The sequence below is a fragment of the Xiphophorus couchianus genome, chromosome 19 (genome assembly GCF_001444195.1).
Source record: "Xiphophorus couchianus chromosome 19, X_couchianus-1.0, whole genome shotgun sequence".
NCBI lineage: Eukaryota > Metazoa > Chordata > Actinopteri > Cyprinodontiformes > Poeciliidae > Xiphophorus > Xiphophorus couchianus.
In genome coordinates this window covers 236,668-256,155 of record NC_040246.1, presented here as the reverse complement: position 1 = coordinate 256,155, position 19,488 = coordinate 236,668, and the positions used below count along the sequence as shown (strand labels likewise).

Below are 19,488 nucleotides of genomic sequence, written 5' to 3'. Positions count from 1 at the left end.
AGCTTCTGCTGGAAGGTGTTAATGGGAACTAAGGTGGCTAAATATTAAGCTACAGCCTTTTATTTTCCCGAACTCACTGAAATGTATGGTACTGGAAGGCACGTCGATCTGACAGGTGTTCTTGAGAAGTCGCGGTATCGCTGTTGGGACTTGACAAGCCACGACAACAACCAGCAGGAGCACAGCAGGTGGCAGCACCAAGCTAGCCTTCAGCACAAGAAGCAATCTTTTAAAGGCAGGAAGTGAAAAATTCTGAATGTCATAACATAATGTCATATTCCTGCGCAGTCATTAGGGTATGTCTCAGCTTTTTATGTATTTATAATTGAAGCCTACATCCGCCACCCCGCTACTCTCGCCTCCCTACCCACTTGCACATTATAAAAAAGCCGCCATTAATTATTTGCTGTTTTGCAGGAGGGGAGTCTGCCCTTTTGCTAAAGAGACTCATTTGTCTCTTCGCATGATGCCTGATTTCAAATGAACAAAACTGTGATGACGGTAATTATGTTTTCTGCAGTCGCTTGCGAAGCTAATAAAGGGAAAATCAGACTGTTAGTTTCATTGTTTCAAGACTTGAAAACCTTTTGAACTTTTCCCACATTTTGTGATGTTACAACCCCAAATGGAGCAGATGGAGCAGATGTGAATGAAGGCTTTTGTACATTTTTAGGAGATTTTCACATTTATGTCTCCCTAAATAAAATAAAGGTTGGGTACAACTCAAAGTATGTCCCTTTTAGTAGTTAGTTAGTTGTTTTGCTTTTGTTGTAATGCGGTAAGACAAACCAAAAAATGTCCAGTATCTTTCTAAATTTCCGAAACACATTGAACTTTTTTAATACCTTAACTGTCACTGTCAAAGTGCTTATGTGTAAGTCATGGTTTTATGAGAACACCAGTGTCATCATGAAGGGTTAAACACAGAAAGGGTTTTTGACAAAAGTTAAATTTTTTGTTGCTGCTAAAAGACTAAAATCATTTCCTGAATCAATGAGATACGAAAACATTTGATCCAACAATTTTCCTAAGTTCCCAAACAGCATCTTATGTAGGTTCCCCACAAAACCAGAAATGTCCCTGGCATGAATTTCACTGAGGAGCCGACAGTTCAGTTTGATGGCGGTTCTGCCTTGGTGGCTTGAAAGGAGTCAGTGTTCATGTAAAACAGGGCAACAATAACAACACAAACAACTAACCGCTAATCGGTTTTCCACATCTGAGCAATGACATCAATAACAGTTACCGAGGCGACCCTTGATCTTCCTGAATGAGACACGCCGCTTTTCTTTAGCACTGTGAAAGCTTTTCTGCACCCAGGGATGTGGGACAAGCATTTGCAACAGCCAGGCCTGCTTTTTAGGACAGACGTCCCTGTGGATGAAAAAGTACTTCCTCTTTTGAGTCTCTTCTGGAATTTCTCCAAAGGGAACATTACTTACTCTTACCCACTCCGGCGTTTTTGTGTATGCACTCCCCCTTCTTGCTGTCATTCCCTTTTACTGTTATTCTGTCCCACTGCAACTCGGTGCTAGCCTCAGGGGGATGCAGGGGATCCGACTCCCACACAATACCGACCCAGTCGAGGCTTGAGTGGCAGATCCAGGGATCTAAAGGAGGTAATGACACTCATGGACATTTGTTCCTCTCGGTTGGTTTTGGTTGTCTCCCAAGAAGAAGCTCTACTATTGAAAGAAGGAGGTGTGGGTGAACACGCAATTCAGAAAGGAATCTTCTGTCTATGAAAGACAGAAGATTGCTGAGAGGAATAACCAATGGCTCCAGAAAGCACGGAAAATTACGTCAAAGGAATCAAACCTTTGACATAAAGTTTGATTATGTCAAACTTCAGAGAGATTGACGTTCCTTCAGGAATCATTCAGGCCACATTAAAGCACGAATGAGGGACACCTGCACCCAGTTCAATGCACCCAGTACAGTTTCTCATGCAAACTGTAATTTTTCTGATGTCCACAATGTAAAATATGTTTTTTATGACAATCTCCCTTTGATTGATTTGTTGTTAGACAGTTAATCCAACTGAAAGTGTTACTGCATCCATTTATGTAAGATGATTAAAAACTCAAGCTGTTCTAATACGTTTATTCGCTTCTGAAGTTATTTATGATTTAAAAAAAACAGTTTGATGGATGTTTTTAAGACACATAGTGGGTTCAGCCACTCAGCTGAAGCTGATCACTGAACAGATCTAAAGCTCCAGATTTCCCTTTAAAGCCTCTCCATCCGTTCATCCATCCATCCATATCCCACAATACTTCTTGCGCACCTCACACATCTTTCTTGCCCCATGCTGCGATGGCAGTGCCGGTCTCCTAGCAACCAGCCCTCTTAAAGGAGGCGACAGCATTTGAGTGGGCACCCACACCTCTCCATATTCGTCCCCTCCTCTTCCTTCTCCTCACCCCCCGCGACCAAGACCACCCTCACCATCCGGAGGCACCTCGGGCCCAGTAAACACCTCGCTGTGGTGCATTCTGGTGTCATGAACCTCAGGCCCACAGCCAGACCGATAATTGGGCTGAACTTAGAGATCATTGAAGGGAGCAAGTTCAAAAGTTTTTGATCTAGTTTTGACCAGTTTGTGCTTCTGCTGTAAAGTCTTTGACGGTTTGTCTCTAGCTGCTTGCCTGACTCTTTTTTTTTAACCAATTTTTTTTATGAGATATAAAGTCATCATTTTGAGATAGTTGTGTTTTTTGACTTTCACAGTCACAATGACTAGATTCAAAGTCATAATTATGAGTCACCAAGTTGTAACTTTTGGATACAAAGTCATAATTTTGACTTTCCAAGTCATATTTACAAGATGCTGGAGCAAGCTTTTTTTTTTTTTGAAAAAGAAAGTGACTTTTTATCTTTTTAATCTTGACTTTGAAATTAAAATTGACTTGAATCTAATAATTATCACTTTGCAAGTCAAAATCCTGACTTTTATTCTTAAAATTGCAACTTTTATTGTCTTAAGTATGATTTTTAAAACTCATAATTATGACTTCCTGTTTGGCTTTTTTTTTTCTTTCATGGCAGAAATGGGATGAAACTTTTACCCATTTCATTTTTCCTAAATCATATTAGATAGAAGCCATTTGTGAAGAGTATTTTTGAAAACTAGCCACAAAATCCAAGTTAGATTTAGGTTTGGACTTTGACTGGGTCTGTAGTAATGAGCCACTGCTATATTAATATTTCAGACATGCGTAGATAATGGTTAAAAAATGACCTGGCCACTGGGTTTTCAATTAGTTTATTCTGTTTACTTGTGAAGCTATGGTATCTGCTCTGATAGTTTTTTGGAACTTCCTTCCACTTTGCAATTATGTTTGTTCTGGGTCTGCCACAATAACAACAACAATAAAATACATTGAAGTTTGTTGTTGAAATGTGACAAAGTGAGAAAAAGTTCAAAATGCATAAATATGTTTTCTGTGGAATGTAACTGAGAACATCACTGAACTATTTCAAAACTAAGTTTAGCCTAAACTTTACACCTGCGATGTCTGATCCATCAAACAGAAATATGTCGTTACGGGACCAGCATCTCCGTGGAACTAGATCCTAACTATGTGGCAGCGTTCATACAGAAAAGAATAACAAGATTTTGGAGCGGCATATGCTGTCTTCAAGACATACTTTTTCCCCAGGGACATTCTTACATTTTTAATAAGTCAAAGCAAAGCCCCACTGCGCTCACATTACAAAGGCATGGCCTGAGGAAGAGGGCGGCCTGCAGTCCTGACTCGCCCACAATACGTTTTCTGGGGGAAATTTCCAAATCAAATATGAGAGCACTGACCCTGTACTGTCACAAACTTTACAAAAAACATTTAACCAACAGGACATCTAAAGGTTTGAGATAGTGTATGCTTTGTTATCGATCTGATACCAAATGAATACTAAGACAGTATTGTCGATACCAATACTATTATCAATATTGACATTGTTTTGCTATTTAAGTTTAATGATATATCATTAAACGTTTTACCTTTTTACGTGTTTTTTGTAAAAAAAAAAAAAAAAAAAAAAAACACATAAAAAGTGTTTTTTTCCTTTGAATTACTTTGTTATAACCTAGGACAGAATTTGTACAAAGTTCATAGGTGCCTCTAAAATACTTTAATAGCATATTGACATGATAAACAGAAATAATATAAAAATAAAACAATTTTGAGTAATATTTTTCTTAATTAAGCAAAAAGCAAAAAAATGATCAATATGGGTGGACTTAACATGGGGAAATATGGGAGCATCAATAAATCCTCCCAAATGTCCCATTATAAATCCTTTATAATGCAAGTCAAGGTCCCATCTTTGTCTGCTAAGAACATTTCAGCACCACTTTGAATAGTTAAAGACAGAGGAGCAACTTACCACATTAAGAGACAAAAATGTTTATTAAAAATATATATTTGTTGTTTATACTGCAGACCTTGTTATTAATTCATGCCATCATGAAATGGCATTCAAAATATTATCCAAAAGTATGTGGCCATAATTTCACCTTTTGGGCAATATTTGTATTGTAAAGAATTAATTAAATAATTTCTCTCAAGTTAAATCATCAGTTTCATAAAAGAGTTAAAGTAATTCATTGTAGTAAGCAAATACTCTTTAGGTCAAAAAATATGTGTGTGTGTGTGTGTGTGTGTGTGTGTGTAGGGGTGGGTGGGAGTGTGTGTGTGTGAGCAGCGATTCCTCTGAGGCTGGTCGCCGCTGTAGCCTGGAGTCCCACTGATGAAGTGACGTGTCGCTTGACGACGCTAAATGGCAGGACTTGAAATAGCCCGGACCTACCAGCCTGCCCTCCCACTTGCTGCGTGTCAGCACTACGGCAGCTCCTCCGCTTTGCTTTTGGAGAGAATTTTGAACTATTAAAAAAAAAAAAAAAAAAGCTCGTTCATTTGTAATTTTTTCTTTGGGGGCGTGGATAACTTTTTCGAGAAACTCGAACCAGGAGGAGATGGATATTGATCGACCGACTAATGTCTCCTTTTTCGATTTCGTCGGAGGAGTCCAGCTCCTCCGGGGAGAGGACACCCGGACCGCCATGCCCGTCCTCCTGATCGGGATCTGCGTGTCCGGCGCGGTGTGCAACCTGCTGGTGTTGCTGATCTTCATCCGCGACTTCCGGAGCGGCAGGGGCTCTGAGGTGAAAGCCCTCCTCGCCTCGCTGGCCTCCACGGATCTGGCCATCCTGCTGCTGTGCGCGCCCGTGCGCGCCGTCACCTACTACAGACAGACCTGGACCTTGGGGAGCTTCGCGTGCCGCACCACGGACTGGTTCCAGCACTCGTGCGTGGTCGCGAAAACTTTCATCCTGGTCGCGACCACCAAAGCCAAGCACACGCTGCTGCCGCGCGCCGCCGCGTCGCAGCCCCTCCACAGCCCCACGTGGATCCACGGAGCGCTGGCGTTCATTTGGACGGTGTCCATGATGTTCCCCCTGCCGCAGATGCTCTTCGCCGCCTTGGTGCCGCGCGGCGACGACTTCGTCTGCGTCTCCGAGATGCCGGTGTGCGCGTCTGACTTCATGAGTCTGTTCTACAAGATCTACCCGACCGTGGCGTTCGTGGCGCCGGTCATCTTCACGATCGCGTACTACACCAAAACTCTGTACACCGCCGTGAACCACGCGCCGCGCCCGCGACATCAGAGCAAGGTGGTGCTGGTCTTGCTGTGCCTGAGCGGCGCCGTGGGGCTCATGCTGCTGCCCGAGTGGGGGACGTTCACGTGGATCAGACTGGGCTACAACAGGCCCCCTGCGGGGCTGATCATGTTCGCGCAGGTCCTCCTTTACGCGTGCAGCGCCCTGTCCCCGGTCGTCCTGATGACCATGTACGACGACGTGCGCCAAGGACTGGTCGCGATCTGGTTCGTCGCGACGTGCAGGCGCGACAAGCGCGCGCCCGAGACGAAGTGCCCGCAGACCGAGGGGAACGGCGCGGAGGTCGCGGCGAACGCGGTGGGCAACGCCGTCTCACAGACGAAGGAGGCGACGTTCCCCGACGTGGAGCACTTCTGGACGGGGCGCCGGAACACGCACGTGGAGGACGAGCACGATCCGGTTCCGTGGGAGAAAGAGGAGAAGATGCTGTAATGAACCTTTTTTTTTTTGTTGTTGTTTATTTGTTTTTTAGCAGGAGATTTTCAGTTTGTTGTTGGCTGCTTTATAGTACGTCCACCCACTCAGACCTTTACTAAAGGCTGTAGTGGCCCGTTTGGTATTGTGAGTTTGATTAGATGTAACATAAACTTGTACACTATCATGGGTTGGTGTTGTACAGCGCCGGCCCAAGGCATCGGCAAACTAAGCAGCTGGTTATGGGTCTCCACGCCAGCAGGGGAACTAGAGAGCAGTAGAATTGTCACAAAAGTTATAGAGTGAAAGTTTTTTCTTCTTTTTGTATGAGAGGACATGAATTGACATGTTTTGTTTTGCACGTTTACATTTGGGATTCACAATGTTTAAAAGGTTATTTGTTCATTAGTGTCGTCTTAAAAAATGCATAGCAAAACGTTCTGTTCATTTGTTTTTATTATAACATTTTTATCATTGGATTTTTTTTAAGTCTTAATTCTTGATTAATACTAATGTATCAAAATAAATGATAATGTTAGTTGAAGATACAACTCAAACTTTTAAGCAAAATCTTTTAGAATTTTAGTACATGAAAAACTTTAAGTACATAAATGTTGAGCATATATAAAAGTTATTTACTGTGCATATACTTATTTATATGCGTTTCCTGTTTATTTATTTATTTACTTTCTCATAACTTGACTTTTTTTTAATTTTCAAAAATTAATATAGTAATTTTTGTAGGATAATTTGAATTAATAGACTGAAATTCTACATTTTACATGTAAATCATATATTGTTAAATATCAAGCAGGAGAGATATTAATCATCTAAATCTTTTTTTTATTACAATCTACGTTGCAGGATGTAACTCTAGAGTTTGACTCTAAAGACTTTTCTGCTTAAAATAGTTTTGGTTTTTTTCACTTTATGTGAAGTGAATGTAATTCAAGCATCACGCAGTCTTTTGTCAATCAATATAATAGATTGCGTGAATGATCTGACTGTCTAGTTGTAAATCATAACTATAAATAATTCAGTTATATAACATATGGATGCTATAGGGGAGGGAACATTAGCTGAGCTGGAGGATCAAATTATGTCTAACTCCCAATGAAGCCTTGGACCGGCTCTGTTGCTACTTACGCTTTAAACTTTTATGTTGAATATCTCTTCTTGTTTACAACTTTGATGCGCTGTCTATAGGACATGTTTGTTTATAGTTGTTGTTATTATTTTTTTTTTGTTTGTAAAAACACAACTGTGTATATATGGAAACTCCAGCAATCAAGTTGTGATTCTCTTTGTGTGACACGTGAGTATTAAAACGCTCTTACTTATCAGGGCGGACATTGTTTTCCTTTTTAATGATTATTGAACATGACTTTAATCAGAGATAAAAGGCAGTTGGACCTGGATCAGATCTCTCAATTTAATGAAGATTGTAATCAGAGATTACAGTTCAAGCAGAGATCCCTTTCCCCATATTAGATTCACAGCTAATCCACTGGGGCAGTTTAGGTCATGTCATAAATGTTGTTTTAGTGAAACCATCATTTACCGAGAGTCACTGAACACGTGTGAGTTTCCCGCCGTCTCTTTATTATTGTTGATGCATTTTTTAAAATTTTTCTTTGTTGGTCCAGTTTGAATCAATGAAAATTGTATTTCTTTATTTTTCTTTATTCTTATTCTTTGGTTATTATAATTTAAATCATAAGACAAATTCTATAACGGATAAGTTATATTCACTTGTTTATTTTGTAGATTGTGAAAATTGTTTACTTTGAATTTTTTTTTTTTTTTTTTTTTTTTTACCATTATTACATTTTTTTTAGGGTGGGGTTTAAACTCTAAATTTCTAACTTTTAAGCCGTGTGAATATTTGTAGCATTTAGCTTTATGAATTGAAATCTCTCAATAAAAGGTCCAGATTTCTTTGAAAGAAAAGAAAAGCCTGTCAAGGTATTGTTAGCAATACTTTGCTTACCTTTTGTAGAAAAATGTCTTTTTACTTCAGGATGTTTTTTTCAACCATTACATTTTCTGAGGTGGAAGCTAACAGCTAATGAGACATATGCTACTAGTTTTAGCCAACTTTAGCAGTTTAAAGCAACTGAAACAGAAAATTTGTCTTTGTAGAATCCAAAGCTATGTTAGCATATATAAAAGTAACCTAGAACATATATGATGACAGTCTCAAATTTCACAACAAACTAGCTTGTTGGAGTTAGCTTGTTGGAGTAGCTCCGCTACAATTATTACAGTTTATTACTTTTTTTTTAGGGAAATGCTGTAGACGCATATGCATCTTTTGAAAAATCTCCTGACTGCAGGTTGTTGGATAAATTGTATTTTTAGTAATATGGTGTTTGGTTAAAAAGTTAATTCCCTAAATCATTCCATCACTCTGTGTGAATGTGAACTAAATATACACATGTAAACAATAAGTTGACCAAATATAGCTATAAATATTCTGGGCTAATATGGTCCTAAACAGACATTTCATATCAATAATACTTGTTTCCTCATTTACTCGTTTCGTTGCTCAAAGACAGACTGTAAAGGTGAAAGGTCGTCTCCACGCCACGCCCTGCAGCGGCGGGAGGTCGTCTCAAAGCGAGCGGGCCTCCCTGGCCCAGTTCACAATCCACCTCCAGGATCCAATTAGAGGCGATCTCTTCTGGTTCCTCATGCCTCATGTCCAAACACACGTCGGGATTTTCCTGGACTCCAGGCTATAATTAGGTCCAGCAGTGAATGTCACTGGGAATTCTAACAGCGTTTAGACATGTTAGTAATGCAAGGAAGGATTTTTGTCACTGTAGCCTAGGTAACATTTTTGACAAAATTTTGGGCTTGCTTTTTTTCTCTTAAACAGAAATTATGAATTTGTGGACATGTGTTACTACAGATGTGGGGTTTATTTTAGCTTGAGATAAAATACTGTGCAAAAAGTATCAATTTGCCTTGAATATTTCCACCTTATGCACCAGTTCACCTTTTTTTCCCCACTTACTTATACCGATATTGATATTGATATCTGAGGTTTAGTATCGGCTGATATCAATCCGACACAGAAAAACTGTGCTGAATTGATTTAAAATGGGGTTTTTAAAAAAAACACATCCCTTTACTACCTCTGCACCAGTACAGCACACTAAGACACAAACAGCTTCACAAGCTCAGTCAAACAAAACAACAACTTTCATTTGTTCAGTCAGTGCAAAATAAATAACTATGAAAGTGAAACTGACAAAAACAGGATGACCACCTGGTCAAATATGTAAAACAACAAAGCTTAACAAATCAAAGTGCAATCTGGTATTCTAACTATGATGTAAAATAAATAATAAATGATGACGTCTCTCAGAACACAAAGCATAGAATTAGACTGAATAGATCCGCCCTTATCTTTTCATTTGCGTTCCCAGTCTTCAAGGTGAATTCAGAGTATCAGCAAGGGTGTGAAATTTTGTTTTTGTTAAAAATACAAAGCTAACTAATTAACCTCAATGACATAATGTGGAGGAAAAGATCCAATATGAAAACTGCTAATTATGCGCAGCACCTGTGATAGTTCCAGCCAGAATCACAGGTATTAATTTAATAGGTCTCCTATGAACACATTTACTGGGTGAGGAAAAGTCTGTTATGCAATGCAATATCCTCCTCTTAGATGAAAACTCTAAAAATAGAGCGGATAATAGTGTAAAAGAAATGAGTGACCAAAGGGCAGACATTTGGAGAAAGGGTCCATTCTCAATGAATTAATTATATGTGCAGGAGTGAAATCATGCTGCAGAGCTTTCTTCCACTCCCCCCCCTTTTCCCTTCCTCTCTTGAACCGGTAACCTTTCTTTTCATCAGGGTGGACTAAAATGTCAAATCTGCAGGGGAGTGGGAGTCACAGGCAGCCGCTGCTTCGCTGGTAAACACTCCGATGGAAGGAAACGGGCTCCTTCTGGATGGCAAAAAGATCTCCAAATCTTACAGCAGCTCAGAGCGGAAACCAATAGATGCTCTCAACATGCTAACTGGTTAAGAATGATAAGAAAAAGCCTTTTCTATCCTTAAATTACACCAGTGGACGTCTGAGCTCCTCTGTGCCTTTAAATATGTTCATTGTTGAGGTGAGACTTGGGGTGTTTCACACTTGATAGTCCAGTAGACTCGGTTCGATTGGGGGACCAAAATTGCAGCATTTGTAACATTTTCAGCTGGTGTGATTCGCTTTCACGCTTTGAAAAACCTTTGAAAAACCTGTTCACCTCCTCGCCTGTGGGGGCGCTGCACCAAGAACCACTGAAGTAAATGACACGAAAACCTCATTTACTTTCAATGCGGTCGACACGAAAGCAACAACCTCATTACTTTAAAAAGACATTTTGCTACAAAAGGTAAGCAAGTTGCAGAAGGCGTGCAACTTCCTTCTTTACAAAACGTTTAAAAAAAAAGAAATAGAGCTGCACCAGATTTTAGCAGCTGTAAGATTTCTCTTTTGTCTTTGATTTAAAAGACCATGACCCATTTCTAGATTTGTTTGTTTGTTTTGGTCATATTTACCCAGAATGCCCTACAGACCTCTTCCTGCCTTTGGAGTGGTCTCTGATCCGCATTCTAACCGCGACAGAGTTCACTTCAATCCAACAGAGACCTAGGATTTTAGCCAGACCAGAGTTTGGATTTTTCGACTGTCCCTCCCCAGACAAACAAACAAACAAACTTGAGTTTGATTAAAGCGGAATAAACAGGGCTGATGTGAATGCTTTCAAAGGTCAGACATGTCAGTAACACACACTCTAAGGTTTGATGTAAAACAAAGGATGAATATCTAGAAAAGCACCTCATTATCTATGTTAAGCATGGTGGAGGATCTCTCATGCTGTGGGCCAGTTTCTCTTCTAAAGGCTCTGAGAACCTTGTCAGAGGGAGCAGCACCATGAACTCTTTAGCTCATGGTGCCACAGCCAGTCACCAGTTGATTATGTACAAATCTGGTGGATTTTCAGTAAACTCAAAATGGGTTGACATCTAGTGTTCCAATGAGATAATGACCCAAAATATAGGATCAGATCAACAGAGAAATGCTTCCTCAAGCCCAAAATAACTTTTCTTCCACAAGCAAAGTTTCTAGACCTAAAAACGTGGGATCTGAGCATCCAGACGTCCAGCTCACAGAACAAGCCTCCCCCTGCGACACCCCTACTCGGCTCCTACAAACTAGCCAGCAACAATTAGCAAAAACCTGGAGGAACTGCGCATCTTTACATGAGCTGCTACTCAGTCAAAGCTGCTCCAAACATTATGAAAGGGTTAGTAGAGCAGCAAAGGTTTCCTCAAGGTGGAGCTTCAGAAAGAGCAGGAGTTTTTTTTAAGAGACAGAGACCCAATTTAAAGGTGTTAAATTACAAAGTCAAATATGTCTTAATCACATTTGATTTTATGTACCATTTTTATAACAACTAAAGGTAACACAGAAACTTGACTGTGCTATAAAGGGCGAAGAAAAGACATAATAATGCCCCTTTATTATTGAGGCGCAGAATGTGATCAAGCGAAGTGGGAGGTTCAAACTCCCAGACTGGCTCCGCCCACATTCTCTTTTTCTTTTACATTTTTTTTCTTAGGTTTGTATTAAAATCGTTAAAATGCTCAAATAAAAACATGCTAAAAGTAAATAAATCAAATGAACTGCATGGTAATGTGAAGAGTGCAAAGCAATAAAACATGTCTGGGAGACGGAAACACATGTATGAATGCTGACCTAAAATATTTCGTTTCTCTGACGACCTTAAAAGGAAGCGAGGCACATCTGGCAGCTGATTCCAACAGCTTCCAGGATAAAAGCAGATTCAGCAGCTTCTGACTTAATCCATAAAAATAAAAAACAGCCTTAAATAGCTTTGTAAGCAGAGCGCAGGTTCACTCTAACACCAATAAGAAACCCTACGATCAAAGGTATTGATCTTTTTCTGCCTTCCACATCAGGTTCAACCGAACGTTGTGGCAAAAACAACTTTGGAAAACAACTTGAATACTTATGTAAGTTGTTGTAGAAAATTGGTTATTATTATTGTTTTTTGGAGGGTTTTTTAACAATAACTGTTTAACGGTTTGAGATGCTCCCATGTTTACTGTTTTGGTTTAATCATTTATTCAGATTTCAGGCTTCAGATGAATCTTTTTAAGTTTTCCTGCGATGGAAACCTGTCCTGTTCCATCTGAAAGCAAAAACAATATCTACTGGTGCAAAAAACAACAACAACAGAAAGAAAAAAAACCCCCACTGTCACAAAGATTTGTGCTTCAGGGGGCTGATTCTCTGCTACACAGAGTGATGTTTCACTCCTTCGGGTTTTGTGTGTTGCAGTCCCCCAGTCTGTCTCGTATATTTACGCATCCCTGAATCCGACCCCCAGTCAAAAATCAATAACTACCAGCTTCCAAGAGAGCCGGGAACCTCAGAGAGACTAGTCACTGTTAAAACCGGGGGTTAAAAACAGCTTTAAATGTTCCATGTTGTGCCAAAGAAGCTGGAGTTTTAAGGTTGAAGCCATTGAAAAGAACAGAGTCCTTCTCTTTCTGTAAAGCAGCACTTGTTTGTTTTTTTTTTTCTCTTCCCTCGTCACTCAGCCATGGTGCATTGGTGATGCTGCCTCAGGCTCTCGCCGTTGCTTTGTTGGGCTCTGTGTGTCCTCTGTCCTGCAACAACTTATAAAAGGCCTGAGTCAAAAAAAAAAAAAAAAAAAAAGGACTTAGAAGACGTCCAGATGTGGGTCGCCTGTGGAGCTGCACAAAAGAAAGTCGGGTTGCATGAAAAGCACGTTTCATTATTATTCTTTTTCGACTGTATCGGATGAGAAACAAGAACCATCAACGCTTGAATTTTGATCCAACCTTACTAAAAATACACACAAGTGTTTCCACTCCCCCCCACCCTGCAGCCGAATTCACTGCAGCTGTGTTACGTTCTCTTCCTCTTGTTACCTGTTTCTCATGGGAAGTCAAATCTGTCGGCTCTGACCTGTTTTTCTATTTACACTTCACTAGTTCTAAACGAACGCTGCCAGACAGCGACGGGCCCTGTGGCTGAGCAGGCCAACAGCGCCGCCTGCGTCCAGCGCCTCCTGCGTCCAGACACGTGTAGAAACGGACGGGGGAGAGGACAGGGACCCTTCCACGACATGCATCTGTAAATGATGACTTTTTTTTTTTTTTGTCTTATGCACAACTCTTAAGTTTTTGGCCGCACATTTTCATTTATAGGAACAAAATATATCTCTAAAAATTGCTTTTGGGAGACACGTCCGTGCTGATGCCGGCTTTTTCCAGAACCAGAGCCAAACATGGAGAAGCAGCGTTCACTTTTCAAGCTCCGCTAATCTGGAACAAAATTCCAGAGAACTGCAGAACTGCTGAAACACTGTTTTCCTGTAAACCAAAGGCTAAAATCTCCACCTGCTTAGAGCTGCCTTTGATTTATAACAACTGGAAATTGACCAACATATTTGATTTCTTGGTGATTTTGATTATTGCATTTGATAAAATGCAAATGTTTATTGTTTGTTCCATAACTGGTTACTTTATGATGTTTGTATTTTGTGGAGCACTTTGAGCTGCCTTGTTGCTGAAATGGGCTACACAACTAAACTTGAATTTTGAGCAAAACTTGTATGCCAAATCAACAAGTAAACAATCGTAAAAAAATAAAAAATTAAATGAAATAAATCAGTCTGCAGTTTTGACATTTTAAAAAACAGTGATCATTTTAAGAAGCCATTTTGCTTGTAAAGATTGGAGTTGACCAGTAGGAGGTTCTCCCAGTGTGATAATGTGTTACATATTGCCATTTTAGTTTACTCCTTGTGTTTTATCCATTTCTGTTTACAGTTCAGATATTTTGTTTTCCGTTTTGGCCCCTCTTTGTTTCTGCACCTCTCCTCAGCCTACCATCCCGCTCCCTGTTCCCAGCTGTTAATCGTTTCCTCGTTTGCTCATAACTGCTCCTTCTCCAACTGCATCCACTTACCTGCAATTAGCTCTTCTGGCTCTCTCGTCATTTTCACTCCCTCCTTACAATATATAAACTACGCCATTTCTTTCTCTTTTTTTCTTCTTCACTGTTTCGAACTTGTCTCGTCGTCGGTTCTTCTGTTGAACCAAGGATTTGCGTCAATAAACTTTCGTCATGTTCATCCCCAACTCCAGTCTGGAATTTGGTCGAACCTCGTGACAACTTATGCTCCAGTGCAATAATACTCACTAAACCCACCACAGTTTCATGGTTTCTCTGAAAAAAATATAAACAAAATGTTCAGCAAGATTTAACTGCTAGCGTTTAAAACAAACAAAACAACAATATTTTTGTGTTATGTTGCATTGTAATGTTCCAGCATTATCACCGTTCTAATACTATTTGGGTCACAGAAGCAACTGTTTCCAAATATATATATATGTTTAAGCAAAAATAGAGCTTCAAATTCAAGATATTTGCTTCTCTAAACAGTGAAGAATTAAGGCAACACTGTTGTCCATCCATTTACTTGTTTATTTCATGTTTTGTTCACAGCTTATTATCACTTATTTCAGGAACTCCTCGTTTAAAGGGGGGGCAGCTTCCATTGCCACGCTGGGAAAATTACATGTATGATTGCTAGACTTCACACAGCCATTCTGAGAGCCGTACGGGACGAAATGGCTGTGTGGGTGGGCTGGGCTGGCGTGGGGGGGATTCCCCAGGAGGAGAAAAACTGATTCCGACGTGTGAAACTGGTGACGCTTTGACTGCGACAATAACAAGCGAGGATAAGGCGGTTTGTTCGTTCCTCGTTTGCTGAATCTGCTTTGGGGAGACGATCAATGGATGCAGCAGAAAATCCATCGGGCAGCAAACACTTTTTGGCTCAGACATAATTAATCCAAAGATAACACGATAATGAGCAACATCCTGGTGTGACGCTACATCCGTCCTCTAATCTCTGCCGTGTTTTGAACACGCGGCTGGGGGCCCGAGGCTCCACTTAATACAATCCACTCAGTTTGGTCCAGAAGAAATCCTTGGTTAACGCCGATTCAGATGAGGGTTTATTTGTAAGTGGCGCCACCTGCTGGTTGAAAACACATTCACCTCGCCCCATGCTTATTCCCTCATTCATTCCTCAATCAAACATGGTATATTAATCCACGTGTTTACGAATAGAGTAAGACTGACTTGAAGGTAGTGGATATTTATGGCGCCGGCTCAGCTGGCTGCCTGCAGACACAGCTCCTGTCGTGTGCTGTAACTGCGAAATAATTTCCCTGCTGGGATGAATAAAGTAAAAATTATTATTATTATTATTATTATTATTATGGAGTCACTTATTTGATGCTTATTTAATTGTCATCATTTTGTAGAAATCAGTTTTCATTCATCTTGACATTAAAAGGCTTTGTGTTTTCTTTTCTTTTTTTTTTTAAGAAAACAATTCTATAAAACAATTATGTACACACGGGAATGCGTTGCTGTTTTTTTACATGTTTTGTAGACCTTTTTTATTATTATTGTGTATGTACGTTTACATTGAACAAATGACCATGTTCTTATGACTAGGTTTTATTTTTCTTTTAGTTTTAAAAACCTGAAAAATTATTTATTATACATTTTTTTTACCTTGTGTCATCCTGACCCCTAGTGGCCTGCTTTGGAACTAAAGCATAATCTGTAATGTTCAGTACACACCCACTGGAAAAAGTCATTACAATTACTATTCATCTTAATAGCATGTAGCTTGCTATTCGTAAGTTATATACAATTTAATGACAAAGTACAACTCAGTTTGTTTGTTAATTAACAGAACATGTTGTGTTGCATCAAAATAATAATAATAATTTTGGACTGACAGAATTAAGAATGTGCTTCATATTGTAATTTTAATATTAGATCAATAATTTCTCTCTCTCTCTCTCGTTCTTAATTTTAGTGTGAATCATGAAGTGGGATTAGACACAGATTTTTACCGGCAATCGGAACTCAATATAGTTCTGCCACCAATGCTCACTTCTCCTGTTTGTCACTCTGGTTCACAGCGACTGAAGAAAAAGCAGCAGGCAGTAAAAAAAAAACAACCTTCCACAGTCTCGGCTCAAACTGGAGGAAAGGTTTTCATAAGTCAGAGTCAGAGCTGTGAAGCTTCAAAGGCGATCGGTGTTGGCTACTTGGAGTTGACCGACTTGATCCACCAACTGGTTCAGCTTCCAGTTCTTCCAGTTTGTTTCATTGGTCATGAGTCCATGAGGAAAAAGAGCGTTCTCTGGGTAACATTTCTACCCAACCCTTCAGTGAATCAGTTGAAGCTAAGGGTCGAAGGTCAACATCAGAAAACTTCTTCAGTGTGACTGGCTTGTGTTTGTTTTTAAGATGTGAATTTTGTATTTATGTAACTACAAATGAATTAACACTAAAAAAATATTTATTTTAAACCTGTTCTCCAGTTTGTGCTTTGAGCAGTTATGAAGTTCTATTAAAAATGTGGGCGTTCCTTTAATATATAACGTTTCCAAAAATGATTATGGTTCAAATAAAAAGACTCCAGAAATAACAGATTGAAAGAAGAACATTTTATTCAACTCAAGAGTTACAGCACTGATGAATTTTGTGTTGTGGAGCATTAATGATGAAAACAACAACAAATAGAAAACAAATCTGCCTTCTAACTATTTATTCTGACGTTTTGTTTTGGCTCTTGAATAATCAGAATCTCGTCTCCAGCCAGGCACCAGAAACCTCGCTGTCCACTGTCCAGTCATTGATGTTTTAATTGGCAGGAGAGTCGAGCTAAAGAAACACAAGAACAAATTTGAGAAACGCAGAGTTGAACGCACGTCATTAAATGCTGAAACTTTGCTGAGATGTCTCAGCAGCTCTACCTGCTACATCCAGAGTAATGGTGTCAGGTGAGGTCCATCTCCCCAGCGGTCGGTCTGTCTCAAACCTGAAGTGACGCTGGCCCGCATCGCCCAGCTTCACACCCCGAATCTGAGCCGAACGGCTCGAATCGCTTCCCCCGGTGTAGCTGGAATGCAGGGCAGCCTTTCAGTAACGTCATTTTACTGTAACAATCACAGCACTTGCAGTTTTTCTCACCGCGGCTGGAAGGGCTGATCTGGTTGGGGTCGGTGTGGTGACCGCATAACGCGCCTCACAGTGTGACCTGGGGGAGTTTTACACAATGTTGTTCACTTAAACATTTCCTAAAGCCATAAACAACAACACATTTATACTGATACTTTATAAGATACACCAACACAACATACTATTGGTGTGAAGTGGGGGGGGGGGAAATTCAAACTTTTCAGATTTCTTATACTAAAAAAAAGGGACAGAATTTTCATGCCTCTCCAAAAATAATAAAATATTTAGTTTGGGCCTGTTACATAAAACCCCAACAAAGTACATTTACTTGTTTTCGCAAACATTCGAACCGTCCATCTAAAGAAACAAATGATCCACCTGAGGGGTGTAGTCGTAACGGCAGGGCAGAGTCACTGTAGTTCCTGCACACACACACACACACACACACACACACACAGATCACTCTTCTGGAAAACGACACACTCCACCTGCTCTGAGTACCTGGGAGACACAAACGCTTTGAATCTTTCAATTGTCGGGGCTCTAATTTAGGAATCTATGCACAAAAAATACAAGTAACAAAAAACATTTGAAGCAAACAAATGCATATTTCACAGTAAAAATCATGGAAGTGCACAAGAGGCCAAACAATTTAAACCTCAAGAACTCACCCTCAGAGTGTCTGCATCCACCTCAGCCAGTCACTTCAGGATGTTTGTGTCCCTGACAGTGATGGAGGCGAGGAGGTTCTCTAGCGATGAGGGAGGCTCAGTGTTTGGCGTCTGTCAGATGGGAGGAGGGGGTGAGGCGGATGGGGGTGAGTGTGAGTTTGAAAGTGATCGGCTCCTCATCTGTCGGTTTGACCCGTTTCCACTGTTGCTTTTTATGCCACTTCTCCATCTGAGTCTGCCTCAAAAAGAGGAGCTAAAAGAAGAAATTGTGACATCCTTGTGATCTCATCTCAGCGCTTTCAGAGACACGTGTCTGTGATACAAGTCAAAGGTCATCAACCTGCAGTAAGTGTTAGATTCACTTGTCATGTAACAGTCATTCATTCCTTCTTCTTCTGCTCCTTCTCTCCTAGGTGGGAAAAACATATTTATAGTAGGTTTTTGAAAGCTAACTTCGCCCAAATAAGGCTCAATATCACTTTAGTGGATTCACAGGAAGTGGCTACAGGCAGCCTGGCACCTTCATGGGAAATTCCAAAGTAAAAGCTCCTAAATGCTGATCAAAGTAAAAGCATAAGAAATGGTTCAGTAATATTTTACTGGAATCATAAGTGTCATTCAATACTACATCAGTTATTGTGTACAAAGTTAGACATAATTCCTGACTTTCTGGAAGTTTTCAGAGTGTGATTATGCCACTGCAATTTGAGAAATAAAAGGATTTTCAAAATTGTTTTGGCACTAAAGCTGCCAATAAATGTGCTCAAATCCCAACAAACCTAGAGCTATTTTTTATAGAAGCACATAGAAAGGTGCAGGCATTACAGAGCTGCTTTGAGTCGTGTGCAAAAGACACAACAAGGGGGGAATTTAATGAGAATTGTTTACTGCACTGTATGTATTAAAGTGTTTTAGTGTTGCTCAAATAAACTTTTTGCACGTTAAAATTTGTTTATTTTTTTGCTTATATGATCTAACAGGAAGGAAAACCAAGGTTTCAATTCTTGGATAATTAAGAAAATAATCTCAACTATAGAATGGCTGAAAAGTTAAGGTTGTAAAAAATATATTTAGTACCAGCAGATGGTGTGTAAACCTGGGGCCACTGGATCGTCTGCCTTTTTTGGCAGGCAGAGTATTTTCGTTTTAGTCCTCAGTCCTCTCTGTCTTCTCTCGCCTGATTGGTCCAGTGATGCTGGCGAATCATCACATGATCAGACACACATTCCTTAATCTCTGTCTAAAGCACGGATTATTGGAAGAGACTTTCTGATCAAAGTCATCATCATGTCCTCACCTTTCCCACAATCTCTTCCAACCAGTAGAACAGCAGGTGGAGCAGGTCTTCTGCTTTAATTGTTGGTCAACTCCAGTCATCACATGAGTTCACAGAGAAATGAAATAAAGAGAGAAGATAAAGTTAAGGAGGAAAATATGCATGAACAGCAGACAGCTTCTAACTTTCAGCTCAGCTCTCTGCAGCTATATTTGAAATGATTAGTTATGTTGCGTAGATAGAAATGTTCTTACTTTTTTATGTCAACTGGGTTCTCTTATCTTCCTCCACCTGACTGGTGGTGTTGAAGGTGGAGGATTACAGGCGG

The 19,488-nt window shown here is 40.1% G+C and overlaps 1 protein-coding gene and 1 long non-coding RNA gene across 4 annotated transcripts; one reads left to right on the top strand and one right to left on the bottom strand.

Moving 5' to 3' along the window:
- The first annotated feature begins 4,223 nt into the window (after nt 1-4,223).
- Nucleotides 4,224-7,437, top strand: LOC114134796 (probable G-protein coupled receptor 151). The gene has a single exon (XM_028001617.1). The coding sequence runs from the start codon at nt 4,979-4,981 to the stop codon at nt 6,113-6,115; it is 1,137 nt and encodes a 378-aa protein (XP_027857418.1). The 5' UTR covers nt 4,224-4,978; the 3' UTR covers nt 6,116-7,437.
- Nucleotides 7,438-16,677: 9,240 nt separating this feature from the next.
- LOC114134808 (uncharacterized) lies at nt 16,678-19,488 on the bottom strand. 3 transcript variants are annotated; one of them, XR_003593466.1, is made up of 8 exons: nt 19,182-19,488; nt 18,962-19,079; nt 18,225-18,293; nt 17,885-18,137; nt 17,592-17,769; nt 17,226-17,292; nt 17,009-17,154; nt 16,678-16,916 (listed from the first exon to the last, which is right to left on the bottom strand). It is a non-coding gene; the product is annotated as an uncharacterized LOC114134808 (long non-coding RNA). The 3 variants fall into 3 exon arrangements; XR_003593464.1 differs by having other exon boundaries at nt 17,592-17,714; nt 19,182-19,486; XR_003593465.1 differs by lacking the exon at nt 18,225-18,293 and having other exon boundaries at nt 17,592-17,714; nt 19,182-19,485.